The sequence below is a fragment of the Melanotaenia boesemani genome, chromosome 13 (assembly GCF_017639745.1).
Source record: "Melanotaenia boesemani isolate fMelBoe1 chromosome 13, fMelBoe1.pri, whole genome shotgun sequence".
Classification (NCBI taxonomy): domain Eukaryota; kingdom Metazoa; phylum Chordata; class Actinopteri; order Atheriniformes; family Melanotaeniidae; genus Melanotaenia; species Melanotaenia boesemani.
Genome location: NC_055694.1, coordinates 10,807,907 through 10,828,352, shown reverse-complemented (window position 1 = coordinate 10,828,352; position 20,446 = coordinate 10,807,907). Strand labels below are relative to the sequence as shown.

The 20,446-nt window shown below is 39.1% G+C and overlaps 3 protein-coding genes across 11 annotated transcripts; 1 reads left to right on the top strand and 2 right to left on the bottom strand.

Moving 5' to 3' along the window:
- Positions 1-85: 85 nt before the first annotated feature.
- LOC121651292 (haloacid dehalogenase-like hydrolase domain-containing 5) lies at positions 86-3,829 on the bottom strand. The gene is made up of 8 exons (XM_042003360.1): positions 3,503-3,829; positions 2,662-2,865; positions 2,403-2,515; positions 2,210-2,303; positions 2,094-2,127; positions 1,840-2,014; positions 1,548-1,736; positions 86-1,294 (listed from the first exon to the last, which is right to left on the bottom strand). The coding sequence occupies exons 1-8, from the start codon at positions 3,620-3,622 to the stop codon at positions 898-900; spliced, it is 1,326 nt and encodes a 441-aa protein (XP_041859294.1). The 5' UTR covers positions 3,623-3,829; the 3' UTR covers positions 86-897.
- Positions 3,830-4,398: 569 nt separating this feature from the next.
- Positions 4,399-8,210, bottom strand: cnbpa (CCHC-type zinc finger, nucleic acid binding protein a). 2 transcript variants are annotated; one of them, XM_042003365.1, is made up of 5 exons: positions 8,108-8,210; positions 6,231-6,351; positions 5,937-6,002; positions 5,573-5,771; positions 4,399-5,387 (listed from the first exon to the last, which is right to left on the bottom strand). In XM_042003365.1, the coding sequence occupies exons 2-5, from the start codon at positions 6,346-6,348 to the stop codon at positions 5,270-5,272; spliced, it is 501 nt and encodes a 166-aa protein (XP_041859299.1). In that variant the 5' UTR covers positions 6,349-6,351; positions 8,108-8,210; the 3' UTR covers positions 4,399-5,269. The 2 variants fall into 2 exon arrangements, with proteins under 2 accessions (XP_041859299.1, XP_041859300.1); XM_042003366.1 differs by having other exon boundaries at positions 6,237-6,351.
- On the top strand, positions 7,539-20,102 carry raf1a (Raf-1 proto-oncogene, serine/threonine kinase a). 8 transcript variants are annotated; one of them, XM_042003356.1, is made up of 19 exons: positions 7,539-7,774; positions 9,665-9,765; positions 12,488-12,714; positions 12,828-12,937; positions 13,054-13,156; positions 13,265-13,422; positions 13,939-14,028; positions 15,126-15,279; positions 15,737-15,856; positions 16,015-16,039; positions 16,332-16,447; positions 16,598-16,715; positions 16,892-16,976; positions 17,131-17,307; positions 17,390-17,436; positions 17,595-17,713; positions 17,873-18,004; positions 18,815-18,949; positions 19,042-20,102. In XM_042003356.1, the coding sequence occupies exons 3-19, from the start codon at positions 12,514-12,516 to the stop codon at positions 19,180-19,182; spliced, it is 2,031 nt and encodes a 676-aa protein (XP_041859290.1). In that variant the 5' UTR covers positions 7,539-7,774; positions 9,665-9,765; positions 12,488-12,513; the 3' UTR covers positions 19,183-20,102. The 8 variants fall into 8 exon arrangements, 7 of the variants coding, with proteins under 7 accessions (XP_041859290.1, XP_041859291.1, XP_041859286.1 ...); XM_042003357.1 differs by having other exon boundaries at positions 7,728-7,832; XM_042003352.1 differs by lacking the exons at positions 7,539-7,774; positions 9,665-9,765 and adding exons at positions 10,112-10,284; positions 10,841-10,910.
- The last annotated feature ends 344 nt before the right edge of the window (positions 20,103-20,446 follow it).

Below are 20,446 nucleotides of genomic sequence, written 5' to 3'. Positions count from 1 at the left end.
TGTTTTAACTTACCCTGGCCATTTATAATATGATACATTTGTGGATAATTTCTAATGGGAAAAAAGACACAAACATTTTTCCAAACTTGTTTAACTATTCTTTATATTTTTTCTAAGATATTTACAATAGATGAATTACTACTAAGAGGACGGTAACTGCTTTGGATCTATCTAAATTAATCTCTTGTTAGCTTTTTCCTCTGGAATGAAATTTTGAAAGCATTAAAAAAAAGATTTTTTACATTATAACAAACAGGTAATGGCGAAGCTGATGGAGACATTTAACAAAGATGAAAGTCTCAGATCAGTGCAAATACTGGTCATGACTCTTACAACAAGACAAAATGTGAACAGACAGTACTCTTAAAGGACAATATTGCACATCAAACAGTTGCTTTTACAGTACAGCTATTACTCTCATATTCATGCATAGATTGTCCAGGAGAAATGAGTAAAGAAATGTCTAAAACTGCAATAATAAAACTCCAATATTAATGTAATATGCTTGTTAAAACAAATGGCAAATCCTTGTAATAAATATAGGATGCGTTCTGGATTTGTAATAAACTATAACATTACTATCTAAAAAAATACTTAGGGTCAGATAAGGCAGTTCTTACACATTTCCTGGTGACAAACGGGCCGTTAAAGACAATCACAAAACAATATAAAAGAACAGATGATGTAACAGTTACGCGATTCATTTTCTCTAAAGTTTTACTTAGTTTAGAAGATGACCTATGTTTTTTTTCATTGCCCTGTCAGTTGGTTAAACAAAGTCCACAGTGATGCATTCCTACACATTTACACATTAAGTGGTGTATTCCCAGTTTAATGCCGTACCCCGCTTGTGTTTTGGACTCCAACAACCACACAGAACCTGTATGGCTCATAACTCTACTGAGGCACGAACTTTTCCTGCTCAAAGATGAGGTCGACCGCTTCTGCCACATCCTGCACAATGTGGCCTGGCTCCACCAGCGCAGGATCGAATATGAAGTCCCGGTGCCCGTGGAACACAGTCTCTTTGATGCAGTGACTTGCATCAGATGGCACCTCTGCGTTAGGGTTGTAGACCCCCGTGCAAACTAGGACAGACTTACAGGAAGTAGCAGAGGGGAGCGCTAGCTCACTTTCCCACAGGCTGTCAATCTCCTCCTCCCCGGATACTGCGGCAGTGGACCACGTGGCAGCCGCCACCTTTGCAACAGTTTTAGGATTCTTTCTAGCAACTCTCTCCTCCAGGTAGCGATTGTACAGATTGGCGCCGTAGATATCAGTCATGAGGTTATCCCTGATAAGCAGAACAACTATTAGCATAAAGGTGAAACATGCAAGTTTTGAAAGTAAACCATATTTTCACCAACTCACTTGTGGCCAGCTGAAAGAAAAGAACTAATTTTTCCCATGTGTCCTTTCAGTGAGGTACTGGGAAACATTTCAAAAGTTAACCTTTATTCCAGTCTGTAGGAGCTGATCCTTTCATTTGCCTCTTTTGGTTACTGTTTATTGGGAGACATCATTTATGTAAAACGTTTTTGTCTTACCCTATAGCATAAAGGGAAGTGATGGGAAGTTTCCATTGACTCTGCATGGCCTGGCTTCTGATGAGGTACTCTGCAAACTGGTAGGTCAGCTCACTGGGTTTTCCCATGAGAGCCTCATACTTCAGGTCCCTGCCTGTTATCTTCTTATAGATGTTCTCTAGGCACACAAGAAACGTCCCATGGCCAAACCTGAAACAAAGAGATATCAGGGCGCTAGTTCATTCACAATCAAAGCTGTTATTTTGTTTTCAAACTTCTATGAAAAGTTGTAAAACTTTTTTAAAAAGGTTACCGTGGTGAATTTGCCTCAGCCATCCACATGAGGTCCATGTTACAGGCCAACAAGGGCAGGTGAGGCCTTGCTTGAGTTTGGTGAATACTGCTAAGGTTACCATTGGTCAACAAAACGTCAATTATCAGCTGCAGGTTAGTTTCCCATCGAATTGGCTCCCCGAACAAAATCACAGCTGTTGTAACAGTGAGATGTCAATGTCTAACATTAAAGAATAGGAAGTTAGACTTGGAATAAGAAAAATGCATTCTTACCTTCAACATTAGGAAGGTTGACTATAGGATTAGTCTGAAATGCAGGGGGGAACTTTAATAAAACTGGGATTTTTAAATTAAATAAGAAACTTGAGCACCAGATTGCAACATCTCACCGGTAGTTTGGGTCTTCTGTTGTGATCCACCATGTCCAGCAATGGATAGGATTCCCTCAGCATGTCAATACTGATAACATTCTGAAAGCCCACACTAAAGACAAATTAAAGAAGAATGAGAATTACCAAGGTCTAAATGAAATAGATAATAATAAAAGAATATTTATTATAACAAAGAAGGGGATTGGAATACTTTTTAGCAATTTCCAGAACCGGCCCCTGTCCTGAAACCAAGACACACTTGTCATGAAACTTCTTAAGCATCCTCAGCGGACTATGGGACATGATGACTTGGTCTTGTGTAATCTGAAAATAGAACAAGTGTTATGTTAGGTTAATAGCCAGGAAGTCTGGGGACACTTAATTAATAATAATAATTTAAAAAAAGCTAAAGTTTTATTTGATATATATGAGAGCCATAGCAGCATATAAAATGATTTATCATAACTCACAGGCACTCCCAGGATATGAGAGAGCTGGTCTGCTTTTGTTTGTCGGAGGCAGTTCCCTGCGTTTGTGACAAAAACAACTGGCACCACAAACTGTCCCTGAGAGTCGACCAACTTCTCAAATGCCTTTTTTGCAGCAGGGATTGGCATCCTTCCTCGGACAAGTACGCCATCGATGTCGAACAATAGCCCAAATCTTGGCTGTGGCTGTGGACGGGAAGGAGAGAGTGAAATCCAGTTAATCTGCATGCAAGAAATCAAAATGTACACTTTAGTTGAAGAAATGTGTTATATACTTTTTGATTTAAAGTTTAATTTCTGATAATGGGCAACTTAAGTTTACTTTGTATTGTGTGCAATGTATTTCTGTTAACACTTAGTGACAGCTGCCTACAATATAGTGTTACTCGGGTCCTTTATTTTAAGTGTGGAACAAACTGACATGTATGGTGGGAACCTTCTGGTGACACAGCAGCACAATGGTGGGGGTATCTCTTTGCACTCTTATCATATCACAGATCGTCTTACAGCATTCCAAACGTCTGTAAAACATCTGTGCTTTTACTGAAGAAGGGGATGATTAAAACAAACCGGCAGCACAGCTTATGGGCGATTGTTTTTCTGATGAGGGAAACAGGGTAAGCTACATCTGCTGCTGTGGTGATGTCAGATCCCCTGTTGTTTCATACCCATGGGCGCATCCACAGCTGACAAAAGTTGGAAATGCAACACTGTACGCGACGTCCATTAGATTATTCAAGCAAACATCTCGAAAAAGTACAAAGTGTCGCCTTCTTATCGATGTATTGTTTGAGCAGAGTTGCCGCATCAGCTCGTACCGTACCTTGTTAATAGACTGAGTTCCGCAAAGCCCGCACCGAGAACCGACAATCACAGCTTTTTGCCTGGCTTGACGGTTACTAAGCGTATGTAGGCCCCGGTAAAACGGCAGGAGTCCCCTCATCTCCTTTGATTATCACAGGATTAAAAAAGAGTTAAAAAAATGAATTAAAACTCCACATGAACCATGAGCCGGCTCGCACCGGCCGCGTTGGCTGGTTGCTCAGCTTGTTTTTCCTCAGATATTTAGTCTGTAACGTGACTGGGCCAGACCAGATGACGCCATATGAGGAGGAGGAGGGTCTTTTTGCTGCATCTCTGGTGGAAGGGGATATGCATGTGTGTGTATGTGGGGTGATAAAAGCTGCTGCATCTTCGCCGCAACCCCCGCTGCCATTTTAGACACAGAGGTGGAGCTAAACGTTTCCTGCACGCACGAGCAGATCAATGGATCACAACCACTGTGCAGCACAAACAGCGCAGCTCATTTCTCATCGTTGTTTATAATCACTAGTTTTTTTCTTCTTCAACATGTTTAAGCACGCCATACTTTCTCAAAGGGCCGCAAAAGCTTGATTTCAGTGATGCCTTTAGGACACAAAACCAGCTCGGAACATCCAGTGATGTCACATGCACCACTCAGTCCTCCATATGCCGAGATTGCGAGTACGAACCATTTTTAAAAATAAAACCCCTAGAAAAATATATTTGTCAAACTGTATGTGTGTGGGGGGTTCAAATTCACAGAGCAAAACAATCTGATACGTAGGATCAGAAAATTAGCCTACATTTGAGGACCGATCTTTTATAAAAGGGGAAATATCAACTGACTTCCATGATGGGTAAACAAAACAAAAAGGAATCATGTATGCTGCATTGAAATCAGACACAAAGCTCCTCCCCGTGCTCCTCCAGCTTTATTGATAGTTTAAAATTACATTTCTATTTTCTAGGACTTCAGTTGCACTTTCCTTCCGACTTAAAAACTGAGTACAAGCAAATGGTATTTATACAGTAGTCTAAGTGATATTGTACAAAAATAACATTTTGATTTCTGTGAAAACATTTTTCATTCCCAAATAACTCCAAATTCTGCATTTCTGACAACTGTTCTTGATGTTAAATTTTTGCCAAGGTAAAAAAAGAAAGAAAAAAAAAGAAAAAAAGAAAAAAGTCTACCTTGGACTACTAAGTGATATTTAAATTGTAAACAGATTTCTATAAAAGAGCATGTTTCTTTTAATACCTCCAAAATTTTTATACCTTAGTAATATAACATGTAGTTTGTTATCGCCCACTTGTAGCTGCGTGTAGGGCTGAAATGCATCATTATGAACTGTTTCCATGTCATACTCTCTTGGCCAACTCATATTCCACTAAAACAAACCCAAAAAACCGCACATGGAAGTTTGGTTTCCATTTACTCCCTTCTTCATCTCATTTTACTGAGACGCACTTCCACAAGCTCAGAGGTCCTATAGATTCCCATATGTTTAGTCCCATTTTTTCATTGCTGATCACCAGTGGCTTGGAAAGGGGGGTTTCTTTGACAAAGCATTATACATAACACCGCTACCAAACTAAAACATTTTTGTATTGAATGCAGAAAGATTTTTTTTTTCACCCCTTTCATTGTATTACATGTCGAGAGGCTCACTGGCCTGGGACTAGCCTCTGTTAGCCAACCTTTGGCCAGTGAAGAGGATTCAGAGAAAATAATACAACCAACCATCAATCTGAAAAAAAAAGGAGGGGCAACAGAGGGCACTGATTATGCGGTTGCTTCGATGGTGCACTCTTTTGCCAGGTGGCCTGCCTTTCCACAGTTGTAGCAGTTAGTCTCGCTGGCTTTACTGCAATGCACGGCAACATGACCAATCTCACCACACCTACAAGAGAGAAAGTAGCAATAGCCATGATTTCAGTATTTCAGTAAAGAAAACACAATGAGCTTTGTTTAACAACAAGTTAAATCAATTTCATAAATGTCAGACATTTGGTAGGATTGGAACACTTTGTAGCATACAAATATAAAATCACTGCATCTACATCAGGATTTTGAGTCAATACTTACCTGTAACATTTCACCTTATCACATAGTTTCTGGATGTGGCCAAATCCACCGCAGGAGTAGCACTTCTGCTCATTGGCATGGTCGCAATCGCGGGCCATGTGACCAGCTTTGCCGCAAGTGTAGCAAAGCTGCTCTCTCTCCTTTTTGGGCTCCTTGCAGTCCCGGGAAATGTGACCACTCCTGTGGCAGTTGTAGCACGCTGATGACGGGAAGAAAAATTAGGTCATTACTGTATATCTAAAAGAAAATTAGTGTGGCCCTAAACTAATAACAAACACTATTGGTGTGTGCACAAAAAAAGACGTTTTAAGTACTGGTTCAAACCAGTAACAAGAAGTAGAATAAATAAAACTTCAATGCACACCATCCTCAGTTTGGTCACAGTCCCTGGCCATGTGTCCCTGGTCTCCACATCGATAGCAGAAGAGCTCTGTAATGACAAGTATACAAAGATAATTGCTGCAATGTTTAGTTTGTTGTCATTTTTGGCTTCAATTTCAAGAGTTTCTTCTATGATTAATGTCAATATGAAGTTTGGAATTACTCATGTACAATTTAATTTCCCAAACTCCAGTAACAAATGTTTAGATAAAACTAAAGTGTGTGATACATTTTGTGACTTTTCTATCTCAGGTGTGGGCAGAATAGTGTATTGTACCCTTGCCTCGCCCCCGGCCCCTCCCACGTCCACGTGCACCACTGGCATTAGGGCAGTGCTTCACCCAATGTCCAGAGCGGCCACATCCAAAGCACTCACTGTTGCTGCTCATCTCCATAACCTAAACAAAAACAAGAACAAAAGTCAGTTTAGAACAGAGTAATTTCATACACTTTTTAACTCGCATGATCTGCAACTTGCTTAATTTCACCTTAATATCTTATAGAGCATACCCGTGTGCATACCCGTCAATTAAAAATCCGTATGTGATCTTTCCATGACCACTCCCAGTTTTAAATGTTATTGCCTGTTTAATACAACAGCCCTTTAAAAAGACCTTTGTCACAGAGACATGAACTTTCTGGGGGTTCAAATGTTATATTTTAGTGGTACCAGATATTACTGCATAAGTAGATATGTTTTTGAATATTATGTTTACTGCAATTTACCTGCTGTCAACGAGTGATAAGCTATGAACCCATAATGTTTTAGCTTCTCTTAAATGTGCTATCACTATAGTATAAATTTATCTATGACTATTACACCTTAATGTTATTGTTGCCCTCATTGTAATTTTAAAAAAATTTAATTAGTGCATAAAAACGACAAGAGAGTATGGCTCTTCAATTCAGAGAAAATAAATATATTTAAAATAAATACATCAGCACTGTCAGGACTAAATGACTACCAGGAGGATCTACTCTACAATTGAGGGACACATGTTGAACTCATAATGAGCCATTGGACTACAATCAACTACTACGCTAACTTACACGACATCCACAGTGGGATCATGTTGTGATCGCCATAGGTCATGCTTCTGTTTGCTGAAGACATCAAGTTAAGAAGAATGTGAGTTAATAAGTAATGCCGTTCCTTCCATTTTATTCCCAAAGAGAACAAAACGCTAAATCGCAATAAATAAAACAGCTGAAACTACTTCGGACAGCTAAATCTCTAAGTCGTGTCTAGTTATTTTTAAAACTAGTCAGATATGCAAGCGGCGACATCAGCGCAAGTCACGTGACATTTAACTATTTAAACTTTAATTGTTTCTTTGATAGTTACACCAGGGCCTCTTTCTGCAGAAGCATAATGAGACTGGGTAGTTAGTTTTTCTATAATTATCGTTCACCTCAAACTACACGTCGCTAACTGGCAGAATAACGACCACGAGAGCGTGCGAGTAGTATGCTAACACGGAGAGCTAGCTTCAGAGGCCAGCGCGTTGCATCGTGTTATTGTGATTAACATCTTAAAAATCAGCAATGCCCATGTTCTTCCAGCATTACGATCCGTGGACTCACTTAAAATGCCCTGGCAAGTCACTTGTGTCCAGTAAATAAAACTCCACAACGTTGGTGCGTATGCAAAACAGAAATCAAAATGCCAAAGGTTGAAGCTACGCTAACTTTGGCCTAGTCACGTTGATTTTTCTGCGTGCTCGCGAGACAGCAGTGTTGCTTGTTAGCACAAACTAGCCCACCGCCACACGACCGCGATCAAGAAACACGGTTCGGTCGACGACCAATCCTCGTTCTCAAGTAAGAAAGTGTCAATCCGGGACGAATAACGATAAATATCTACAGTAGAATGTTTTCGGTAAGCATTCGAGTAAATATGCCTTAAAAACAAAATTTCCCGCCAGGGCGCGCACACCAAAGTCGTTGTGACGAGCTAGTGTTAGCAGGCCGCACAAACAGCCTGGTGTTAAGTTAGTTAACGCAAACAAAATCTAACCAGTGCCTAATTACTAAATAAACCCAATCAAACGTTCAGTGTTTCTTTATTGTCATTTTAAACACAATTTATTTGTAAAACTAATCCAAGTACAGTGTTTATCGATAAAGTAAATTTAATGCCGTTTTAATGCTTACCTTGATGGCTACCTAGCTGTCCGTGTTTACGCCTCCTTCTTTGCGCTACATGCGGTGCCAGCAGGAGTTCCTGAATTGTCATTCACAGTATCCAGTAAAAACCTACACAGTCATTGGTCACATACTTTGCAAGTGACCAATAAGACACGAGGATCTGTGGACACCGCCTCTGTAAATCAACCAATCGTTGATCGAGAGCCTTCATTTCCCCCAAGCCATCCCCCCCAACCTTCCCCCCGTTAAATTTCGACTATTCATGACTTCAGTTACTTTAGTCACTGATTTTATTATTAAAACTAAAAATAATGCCTAAATAAATAAATAGATACATAAAACGATATTTCCCTCAAAGAATAATACATAAAAATATTAAACATATGTATGTTTCTGTCAGCAGCTTGAACCTACTATATGCAAAATATTCCATCTCAACTTACTTTCTTATTGACTGAATAATTTTGTTTAATCATAATACTATTCTGGCTTTGCAACAAAACAAAAACAGTTATATGAATGTTAAATAAAAAAGAAATTTGTTAAGCATAAAATTTAAAATAGGATACTGTATATCTGAATTTTTTCATCAAAGCAGTTAATGAACAATATGTAACATATATGTAACAATATAGTATGTAACAAAATTATAATTTTATTTATTAGGCCAAAATCAATACTAATCATGATTGATGAATAAATAGCATGGTAATTAATACATAAATAAATTAAAAGTTAATAGAAACCTCTAGATATTTTTGGTATTATTTTCCATCTTTTAAGTACATCTGAAATATTTTTGAATTACACAATATTCTGAAAACTTTAAAGGATCTGAAATCTATGCATATAGTGTCAATGGACCCAGGTTAAAGTATGATCTAAACATATGCATAATGCTATGACAATTTCTTTAATGTATTTTTGTAGAAGCCCTGCTCTTTAAACAGTGCTGATTGCATCGCTTGTAGGACCGATACAGACACAGTTCATGGGAGCTATAAGCATCTCAGCTAACTGGCCTGAGTGCTCTGTCAGATCAATAGGTAGAAGAGATACTTTCATCAGTCTTAAGGTGGTTTTGGTGTAAAGATCTGTAATTGTGTTTACTATATTCTGAGTTAATAATTCTGTAGCTTGCAGCCTTTAATGTGAAGCAAGTGAAAGTATAATAACCTATGATGCATTAATTCTGAACTGATTAAGAGATGTATTTTAATCTACGCTGATTGAAATGCAGAGGTTGTGTTCCATGTTGGGCGGGATACCTTAAAATCCTCCACAATGACAAAGCCCTGCCCTCCTCCACACAGAAACAGTATTTGGTATTTCTGTTACTTGTCAGATTGATCATCTGTTAGCACATGCCACTGCCAGAAAAGTGTAGTTAATTTTAAAGTTAGATGTATTGAATCAATTTGCAATTTTCTTTTAAGCTGGAACAAAACATTAACATCTGTTTCACTCTTGTTAAACTGCCTGCTACTGCTTTATGGAAACAATATATGCTAAACCCATCAGGACACACACACCGGGATGTTAATAGGGCTGTTTTATTCTCAGATGGTGTCAACTCCAGCTTACTGAAAGGACCTTGGAGCCATCTGTAATAAGGGTACCTCGGGGGACCAAGACCGAGATATCACAGAGATGGTGAACACATGGTGAGTGGAGATGGGTATGGTTTCAAACTGATACTGTTTCAGGGGTCAGTTTAGGATAGAATAATTAATTGTCTTGACTGAAAAAAATGCTTATAATGTTTAAGAATTGTCCAAATTATCAGTAGAAAATGATGCACTTCTGTTGTCTTAACTGTTAATGAAGAATTGAATTAATGAAAAAGTAATGCCATGTAAAATATCTTTATTGTTTTTGTTTCTTTGTTTTGACCAAAAATATGAGATATTAACAGCAGGAAAGCTACATAGTTGCAGTGTGGCCTCTTCGCCAGAAGATGGCGCGCTTGGAAATAACACGAGTTCTCTTGTTTCTTCAAACCGGTAGTGTACAGATTTGTTTGCTCTTCCAAACATACAAGGACTATTTTAGCAAGTGTAGCTTTAAAACCTTTTAAAGTTTTCATACGTAAAACCCTTTTTGGGGGGGATTAAACCTAGTCAGTATGAGCTCATGGGAGTGCAGCCTCAAAGACGACGTCGGCCACATAAAAGGACTCTGAAGTGGGTGTAGTATACATATCAACAAACGATTTTTTTTTTAATTGCCGCAAAGTTTTATGAGCAAAATCGACAGTCTCTGAAGTGGGAGGGTTTAAGTTTGTGCCCTGGTTGCGCAGTATGAGTGATGCTTGCAGGTCTTGTTATGACTGCAAGGTCCTGTTTCAATCACTGGCGTCAGACGGACGCACGACACCAACTCAAACTGCCTCACCTTTCTCCCAAACAACGTAAATATTGAATTGAAAAGCTAACCATTGCCGAGCAACTTGTTGGAGTTTGACTTTTAAAAAGCTTAGCTGGACTTACAGAAAATCCTATTTTGTCACTTTGAAGGACAGCGGGATATATATATACACATATATTCGTATTCACCACGACCCGGGAGATTAAACTTTTGCTCTGTTGTTTTAGGTAGTTCGTAAAAGGAACTCACATCTGACCTTCACGTTTTACATTAACGCAACATTCACCGGATACAAGATTAGCTGATACACTTTCGGGATCTTTACCAGCTTGGACTCTTTTTTTCTCTCTTTTTTCTTTGAATGCGTTGCAGATATGATGATGTCACCGACGCCACTTTTTCCCGAAGTTATGGCGGAGCACAACCTTTTTAACTCCTCTTGGTGAGCTTATACAGACTGCCGCTCCTAGCTTTTACTTAACTTTGTATCGTTTTAAACTAACCAACTTTAGCTTTCAAACAGCTTCTCCAATAGGAACACAGACTAGCAATGCATCGTTTGAACAAACGAGATTTGCATGGAGGGTAAAAGTAGCCGTGAACTTTAACGATATACTCCGCTTCTAAGGGGCCTTCAGACAGTCTCAATGATATAACTGGAACTACCAGGGCTTATAAAAACACACTTAACTACCTTTATAGTCGCCTGCTGTGGTTATTGAAATCCTGCACACATTTCCGCAGGGTTTCTTCCTTGTAGTCCTGTTAGGTTAGCTTGCACGTCAGCTGAAAACGTGCAAAGCTTAGTCTATTTGATCCTCTTTACCTAAATTTGTCCAAATAATGCTAACCTGCTGGCTTTGTTTTTTGTTTTTTTATTTATAACTTTAAGGACTTGAGTCAAACTTTTCAGTGGATGGTGAGTTTGTAAATCTGTATAATTTAGTGTGCCTTCTATGTAGCACTCATTTAATCAGATTGGACTAGGTCTGATTATTCTGTACTTGCACATTTTTTGTCAATGCTTCCCTCTGGATGGGTCATAGTACTTGTTTTAAACACAACCCCAGCAACATGGTGAGGGAGCTGGAACAATTGAGGTTTTCTGCACAACAAACAAATGTGTGCTGTGACAACTGACCACTAACTGCAGTGAAGTAACTCTTCAGAGTTGGTAGTCTTTGTATGAAGCATGCAGTGGTAATTAGTGCTGTTGAGGAAAAACTATTCATGCAAAATTTGGATGCCAAAAAAAAAAAAGTCAGAAAAACCTCTGTTTATAGATCCAATATTACACCACAGTTTGTACTGGAAACAAGGCAAACAAAGGAGTTTTTTTTTTGTTATAATGGGTTCATCAAAGTAGTTGTAACACAATTTTTTCCCCCTTTATTTCAGGCCTTGCTGATGTGGTTTATTTAGTTTAGTTTATCTGTATATTTCAGCTCAGTCTTGTCCTGTGTTTTTGTATTTAATTAAACTGAGTGTATAGTATGCTGTGTGCAATAAACTGGTGTTTATTAGTAGTTTGTTCTTGTTTGGTTAAAAACCATTGTTTGCTTTAAACCAGTGCTAACTTAATTATGATAATGAAAAAAACTACACGCGGTCATTTATAAACTACTGTTGTGCCATGCTGTAGTTTAGATTTTAATGTCAAGTTTAATGAGCACATATGAATCATGTCTAAACATAAATGTTATTCATTTTCTCTTTCACACTTTTGAGGCCACTTCAGTTGGCTGTACCTGAAATGGCCCCAATCATTGCATAATTCAAGAGGCGTGCACTTGTTGAGATTATGTTTAGAGATTACTTCTAACCTTATGATGCCTAAACCCAAATCTGTTGTTTAGTTTCACAGCATTTCATAATCTGTTGTAGCTGACCCGGTTTTCTTACAGTTTGTGTTTTGAGTCTTTTATATTCTTTCTACACAAATGTCCTCATCAAGAATAATACAAGTAAAATGAGAACAATTGCAACGTCTTTTACTCATTTATTTATTTATTCATTCAGACTATTGCGAGCACTTAGTTTTCCTAATGGAGCACCTTCAGGGAGCGCGGAAGACCCTGAGCAACGGCTTAGGAATGAAGGACTCTGCATTTGAAGGCCCCTGCGTTTCTCCAACCATGGTTCAGGGCTTTTCCTGCCAGCGACGCTCCTCAGACGACAGCAAAATGCCAGACTCCAAGGCTAGCAGCACAATCCGTGTCTACCTCCCAAACCAACAACGCACTGTGGCGAGTTGATTTTCCATTTCTTAAATATCTTAAATTAGGCTTTAGAGGTATTGGTCTTTAAAAAAAAAAGTGACCTATAAAGGATTAATGATATGTATTCATCTATCTTTCAGGTAAATGTGCGACCAGGTATGACTCTTTTTAGTTGCCTGATTAAAGCATTGAAGGTGCGAGGCCTGCAACCTCAGTGCTGCGCTGTGTTCAAGCTGCATTCAGGACAAAGGTGAGCTCAGGAGTGAAGTGGATTTGTGACCAGAAATAAAGACAGCAAATTCAAATCACACACTACATATGCTACAAATACTTGGTAAATGTAAATTTTTTTTATCTACTTTTCAGTAAAAAGTTGCGGATGGATTGGAACACTGACTCCACCTCACTGATTGGGCAAGAGCTGCTGGTGGAGGTTTTAGATCACGTTCCTTTGACCACACATAATTTTGTACGTACCCAGTTTTTCCCTTTACTTCCAGAAAATTGTGCACCCCCCCCTAAAAAGAAAAAAAAAAAAAAAAAAAAACAAATCCAATGTGCTGTTTTTCATTTTCAGGTTCGGAAAACATTTCTGAAGCTTGCTTTCTGTGACATTTGCCAGAAATTTCTTCTGAATGGATTCCGTTGCCAAACATGCGGTTACAAATTCCATGAGCATTGTAGCACCAAAGTGCCCACAATGTGTGTGGACTGGAGCAACATAAGACAACTCCTGTAAGTAAATGGAAGGAAAGTAAAGGGTATAAGTAGGCAGTAAGATATCTTACAGTATTTTAAAATGCTGAAATAAATTAACAATGGTATACTATAATAAATGGGATAATAGTAAAAGTTTTGACACCCTCACTGTTTCCCTAAATAATGATAGAAATACATTAAAAGAACAAATATACCTACTGTCTTTAACTTTTTTTCTGCATGGGAGTTTATAATGTAATTTAAATTGAAAAAATTCATATCAAAAGTAGAATAAATAGTGCTACTAATATTAAAAAAAGAGGGGGAAGTTAAATTCTACTGATGCCACATCTCTGATTAGATCAGATTTGCATAGCTTTTCATACTTTCACTCTGAACAGAGGCCTTTTAGTTTTATTTTGCATAAAGAACTGCGGGATGAACAGTCATCATTTAAAGGTCATGGAGGAAGTATCCCTTTTACCTGACAGCCATAGCAGTCGCCAAGCACTACACACAATGGACTAGAAACACTTCCATTTCTGTCTTCAGGTTTTGTCCAACACCCGGTGAGAGTGGTGCCCTGTCCCTGCTGCCGCCCACATCCCGGCGTATGAGAGAATCCTTAACACGGTTTCCAAGGTGAAGCTCTTTTTTTTTAAAAAGTCCTTTCCCCCCCCAGCGTTGTACAAATTTCATCTAGAAAATTCACAGAAAAAGGAAATGTTTTTTCTACATTAAGCCCAGTTTTCTTGTGACCAGAGGAAGGAAATAAACATTATCATGTTTCAGTGATCATGATTATTATCATTTCTGTGCTATTAGTTGTGCTTAAGTGCAGCACAGTTGTAGTTTTAATTTTTAAAAGAGCCTTAATCTTTTTGAAATAAAATCCTGTCTTTTTTTTTATTTTAAAATTTATTTATGACGTCCTTAGCTTTATGGAGGCTTACCAGTCCAAAGGCTAATGTAACTGAGAGTGAAAAGGGTCTGTTGTTTCATTTGCACATAAAATGGTTAAAAGTGCTCTGAGCTGCCAAGTTAGCACTAACAAAGTATCAAGTCGTTCCATGTAGAGAACTCTCCAATACGCTTGAGAAACATACCTTACCCTAGCCAAAATGGTGATTATTCACAAGGAAAGCACTCTTATGTGAAGGTGTGATGATCTCTGCTTCTCAGTCAGGTGGGGTTCCACAGCGCTCATGTAAACCATCAGCTACTGTCCAGTAACTGAATATCTGGATTATACTTACATAACATTCACATGTATTTTAACTTGTTATAATTAAATAAATAAATGCGTGTATGTGAACACGTCAAGTCCAAGTAGCATTTTACTTGCATGGAGATTAACATATTAGCTTTGTCTTCTTTAGCTTAGCCAGTATTGATTTTAGCTAAATGTCTCTGCAGTGTCACTTATGTCAAAAATAAAATAACTTAAAGAGATTACCAGAAAAAATATGAACCAATATAACCCTAAAAAGATGTGTTATATGCTGATTTTGTGTGTGACTGTAGCAATGTGGTCACGGCCCAACCTTAATAACTGATGCTTGAACTGGGTTTTGAGAAAATAACAGAAATGAAAGCTGCAGCACGAGCAGCCACCACACCCTCAGTGTACCAAGTTTAAAGAAGTGACATAATTAAGTATTTGTGTCTCTATTAAAAGTCTGTTTTTGTGCCATTTTGAAACACTGACTCAATCTTGCCTCTGCTCTCTCTTCTCACAGCTCAGCCCACCGATATTCCACCCCTCATGCCTTCAACTACACCACGTCCTACCCACCCACAGGCGGCGGTCTCTCCCAGAGGCAGCGCTCCACTTCAACACCCAATGTCCATATGGTTAGCACTACCATGCCTGTAGACAGCAGCATGATCGAGGTAACTACACACCATGTGGGCCCCTTGAGTACTGCTGTAGGTTAAGGCAGCCACTCCTAAAATATCTCATGCCACAGACTGTTCTTGTCCTCCCACACATTTCTTAGGCACTCCAACTATCTTCATCTTGATTTTTTTTTCTTTTACCCTACGTCTTATCTACCTCTGCTTTAAGTCATCCACCTGAACAGAGCTGAGAATGTTTTTCTAATTCCCCAGATAGCATCATATTTCTGTTTTTTTTTTTAATGGCTTCCCCTTGTTAAGTTCCAGTTTCTGTTTTATCAACATCATTGTTCGTCAACAAGCTATTTTTTTTGTAGCCTATCCTTTATTCTGTCCAGGTAGAAACCTGAATATAGTTTTTCTTGCTGTGCCATCCTCACCGTCCTTTACTTTGTTCCTTTCCCTCCTTTCTCCGTACTGGTCTGTTGTATTGTACCCTACTGGGGAGTAGCTAGACTGCCTGAATACCTCTCCCAGCTCCTGGTGCCATAGGTTCTGGCTGAAGAGGAAAGTAGGTATTGTGCACTTCTCCCAGTCTTTTGTTGAAGCCTCATCTGAGAGTCCAGAAAAGGTTAGAAAGCAGAGTATCTGTGTGCAGTCTGAATGGCATGCATTTTAAGCAGACTATCTGCATTCACATCTTAGTACTGCAGTCACATCATGAGTGGCAGCACGTGGAGTGCTGAAATAAGCTTATCAATCCTAATCTCTTTTGTTTTGTCTCCTTAGGGTGCAATGCGTGATCATGACTCTGGTAAGTGTGCACCCTGCACATTTGTGGTGCATCACACTCCTTTCCTCACCCTTGACACAAGTTTATTCACTCTAAATGTGCCTATATATAAAACACAAAGCCATTCCCTCCCTTCCTCAATAGAAAACTATCATCACAGCACTTTCCATGTGTCATCTGAAATGACCTTCTGTTTTTGTTTGACTTTTGTCCTTTGTGGCATTTTGAGACTCAATCTATTAGAAAGTAAAGCTAGAAGAAAAGGGATAACCTTACACCCACCCTTAATTCTGTTTGTTTTGAATTCTTGAAGTGGGGAATTCCCCCAACCAGAGCCCCACAGGGTGGTCCCAGTCTCAATCCAAAGCCCCTGCACCTGCCCAGCGAGAGAGGGTCCCATCCTTCAATACTCAGGAGAAAAATAAAATTGTAAGTTCTCTCTTTTGTTATCTACTATTGATATTATGTCAAACATATCTTAGAAGCCAGTAGCTGCTTTTTAGAATACTGACTCATGATGACCCCTTATGAGTAGCTTGCCTTTCATCAGTTGCTTCTTTATGATTTCTGTACATTCAGAGACCTCGGGACAAGCGAGACTCTAGTTACTACTGGGAGATTGAGGCCAGCGAGGTTTACCTACTTTCCCGCATTGGTTCAGGCTCGTTTGGAACAGTATACAAAGGAAAATGGCATGGTAAGGATGTATTACAAACAGGTCAGGGCACTTTCAGGTACACGTTCTCATCGGCATACCGTACTTGACATCTTGAAAATAAGAAGTATCTGCAGCATTGAATATTTTTTTTGTGCAAAAGGTGAATAATGATTGATTTTTTTAAAAAAATATATTTTTATTTAATTTTTTTGTAGGTGATGTTGCAGTGAAAATTTTAAAGGTGACTGACCCCACACCAGAGCAGTTTCAGGCATTCAGAAATGAAGTGGCAGTGCTGAGGTGAGAAATAACTAGAACATATTTTCTTTTATGTCTTAGACCAGTGAGTTTTGTCAGACACACACAGCTGAATTCTTTGTTGTTGTTTGTTGACTTTTATCTTACAGTTTCTATGGTAAGTTGATTTTCTCTCCCTTTCTGCTTCTGGTTGCAGGAAAACACGACATGTCAACATCCTGTTGTTCATGGGCTACATGACGAAGGACAACCTGGCCATCGTGACCCAGTGGTGTGAGGGTAGCAGCCTTTACAAACATATTCATGTCCTGGAGACAAATTTTAAGATGATCCAGCTCATAGACATCGCCAGACAGACAGCTCAGGGCATGGAGTAAGTCGTGAAGAATGCAGCTTCACTGATGGTGCAAATAAAACAGCTGAGATATCTCCTAATTTCATCCCTTCTTTTTCAGTTATCTACATGCAAAAAACATCATTCATCGAGACATGAAGTCCAACAGTATCCTTTCTATATATATTTATTTTTGCATGTATAAACTTAAGATTTGTGTATGAATAAACTTTAAACAAAAGTGCTTAACAACCGTAGTCTTCATACTGTATAGGAACTGTCTTCCCTGCATGTGGTTTAGCTGTGAATCCTTATTAGCAGCGCAGACATCTTCTTGCATGAGGGGCTAACTGTGAAAATCGGTGACTTTGGTCTTGCTACAGTGAAGGCCAGGTGGAGTGGCTCGCATCAGGTGGAGCAGCCTTCTGGATCCATTCTTTGGATGGTTAGTAAAAGCGTAAATTTCTTAACAGTAGTGTGCTTCAAGCAGATCAATGAATAAATTTGTTTTTTTATTTTCAAATGGAAAATTTCTTGTAAGAAAGATGGTACAAAGAAATTAAATTGGAAATGTTCTCTGTACTGTTGGATGTTTTTTTTAAAGGCTCCTGAGGTAATCCGGATGCAGGATAACAACCCCTACAGCTTCCAGTCTGATGTCTATTCCTATGGAATTGTTCTCTTTGAACTCATGACGGGAGAGCTCCCATACTCCCAGATAGCAAACAGAGACCAGGTAAAGTCTGCCACATATTTGCTAATTGTATATGTCAAGCATACTTATGGTTTAGTTTAAAGTTTGCAGGGTTTTTTGCAACCTTTAAAACCCTGAAAATGTCATTCAAAACTGTACAATCATGCATTTGTTGGAGCTTAAGTCCTTGCCTAGGTCAGAGTATAAACCCAGCCCAGAAGGTGGTGAAAAGACACTGTGTTGATGTTTAAAGGGGGTTGTGGAGCTGGCCTAAGGCCTGCCTTGAAACAGAGGCGGACGCCGCGGAGCCACTGGCCTAATTTTAGACCCCGTAATACAACCCTGTGTGAGAAAAGGAACGCTTGGGTGTGTGTGCATATGTGTGTGTGTGTGTCTGTAGGTTTTTTGTCCTCTCAGGCAACAAGACCTGACCTGGATCACATCTGGGTTCTTGCCATTATTCAGACCAGAAAGTTCTGTACAAAGTGTGCCCACAGTAGCACTGTGATCCACTGGTTGTACCTTATTCTCCTTGATACTGTAGAATGACTTTGTACTCAGCTGATCTGGCAGGCACATAGAGGACTGCTATAATCTTTTATCTTTGCAGCATCATGCACTCATGCCTTCACAATAGCTCCTGTGTTTTAGATGTCTGTCACCTTAGAGTCATCAGCCGTATTTATAAAGTATTTGTGAGATGGACTGAGGATTTAGGATTGATCAGATGTCGGTATCCCCCCCCCCCCAAAAAAAAGCTGCAGTGATGTCAGTTGTTCAACAACATAATATTTTTAAATGCAATTACTTTTCCACTTAGCTTCACCTGCTCTTGGTTGCTCTACCTCCTAGATTATTTACATGGTTGGAAGAGGCTATTTGTCCCCAGACCTCAGTAAGCTCTACAAGAACTGCCCCAAAGCCATGAAAAGGTTGGTGGCTGACTGCATCAAGAAATCCAAGGATGAAAGGCCGCTCTTTCCACAGGTAAACTATGTCAGTAACTGTAAATGTCAAGCTGTCAAGTTCTGTCCAACTGATCTTTTTTTTCCCCCTTTTTTATGCATTTTTTATTTTAGATCTTGTCTTCTATTGAGCTCCTCCAGCACGCCCTCCCTAAGATAAACCGCAGTGCCTCAGAACCGTCCCTGCACAGAGCCTCACACACTGAGGACATCAATGCCTGTACTTTGACTTCCACCAGAATGCCTGTTTTTTAAGGGCTCAAATAGCTCTGCCCCTCTTCCTCCTCAAAAATTTGCAAATTAGTCCAAGCATTCAGTAAGCTCAAATTCCTACGTAAAGATGCCAGTATAGACCAACAGATATACATGCAGTCATACATAATCCCAAGCTAATCAGTAACATATGTAAGTTAAAGAGGAGAGAGGGAAGTGTGCAAAGAGGAGAATCTGAGATGAACTGGAAGGAATTGGGTCATAAAGGATTGCAGCATGGTCACAATAAAGTACATCACCATATGTTTTGAGAAGTTTGCTGAGGCTTTGTGTAGGCAGTTTTCGAAGTTGTAAATATTTGCACGCATACCTACCTAAGACAACAATGAATGGACATTAAAGGAAGCTCACGGGGACGCATGTGGGTTCAGTAACATGAAGAACGCCTTTTTCTGGCTTTACTAGTTTCTTTTGAAGATGACTTTTTTTAGACTTATCTGCCTTAAGAGGAAACAAAGCCTGGACTTAAGGTCCTGCACAACTTCACCTCTGGTTCACAAAACCATAGGAAATTATCCATCGTGTTGCTCAGTAGTTGATTTTGCATTGTCTTAAAAATGTATTAAGTAGACATGGGATTCACCCCCTCTTTTTGGGTTTTGTTTTTTGTTGAATTATTGCAGTTGTCATCATTTTTGGTGTAATTTTGGGCTGTCCAATAGTGATCAAAGGAACTTTAGAAAGCAAGAGTTTCTATTGTTTCTGATGTTGTTGATGCCCATTCACTCTTCTGTCCTTACCATCAGTTGGTTATCATGAGCTAGATGTTTGACAGGTGTCTTAAATATTTAAAATGATTTGGAAACTGAATTGTTTTTATCATGTCACTTTGAGGAGGTTTTATCTTGAACTTTGTGAGAAAGCTGTCTTTGCAATATTGTAATAAAATTAAGTTAAATTCATGTGCCATAATAGGCTGTATTGACTATGTTTCTTCTCAGTGAAAGACAATGTCTTAATGATAATGAGCTGTGGATCACTTAAACTTTATTTTAAATGCAGCAATGGAAGCATGTGACATTGGGAGTTGGCATCTGCTTATACTGCCTCTCTACATTGTTCATTTACACAGTGAGGATCCACACATGTGTAAGACTTTGTAGCAGGGTGTAATGTTTGCTGTAGCACTGGCAACGTGGTGTAACCTCACAGGGGAGCCAGTCCAGACACATCACCAAGGGATTCTGCCATTGGCTGATGCCACTCTGTATTTCATAGTCACTGGCAAGCTCAGTGGAACATCATT

Excerpts from the sequence above, each read along its gene's own strand:
- LOC121651292 (XM_042003360.1), bottom strand. The coding sequence starts at position 3,622 with ATGAGGGGACTCCTGCCGTTTTACCGGGGCCTACATACGCTTAGTAAC. Across the intron at positions 2,304-2,402 it reads GTTCTGGAAATTGCTAAAAA|TGTGGGCTTTCAGAATGTTA; the intron begins GTATTCCAATCC and ends ATTTGTCTTTAG. Across the intron at positions 2,015-2,093 it reads CAACCTTCCTAATGTTGAAG|CTGTGATTTTGTTCGGGGAG; the intron begins GTAAGAATGCAT and ends CTGTTACAACAG.
- cnbpa (XM_042003365.1), bottom strand. The coding sequence starts at position 6,348 with ATGGAGATGAGCAGCAACAGTGAGTGCTTTGGATGTGGCCGCTCTGGA. Across the intron at positions 5,772-5,936 it reads CTGTGACCAAACTGAGGATG|CGTGCTACAACTGCCACAGG; the intron begins GTGTGCATTGAA and ends TCCCGTCATCAG. Across the intron at positions 5,388-5,572 it reads GATAAGGTGAAATGTTACAG|GTGTGGTGAGATTGGTCATG; the intron begins GTAAGTATTGAC and ends TCTCTCTTGTAG.
- raf1a (XM_042003350.1), top strand. The coding sequence starts at position 10,409 with ATGCTTGCAGGTCTTGTTATGACTGCAAGGTCCTGTTTCAATCACTGG. Across the intron at positions 10,512-12,487 it reads TCACCTTTCTCCCAAACAAC|ACTATTGCGAGCACTTAGTT; the intron begins GTAAATATTGAA and ends TTATTCATTCAG. Across the intron at positions 12,938-13,053 it reads AAGCTGCATTCAGGACAAAG|TAAAAAGTTGCGGATGGATT; the intron begins GTGAGCTCAGGA and ends TCTACTTTTCAG.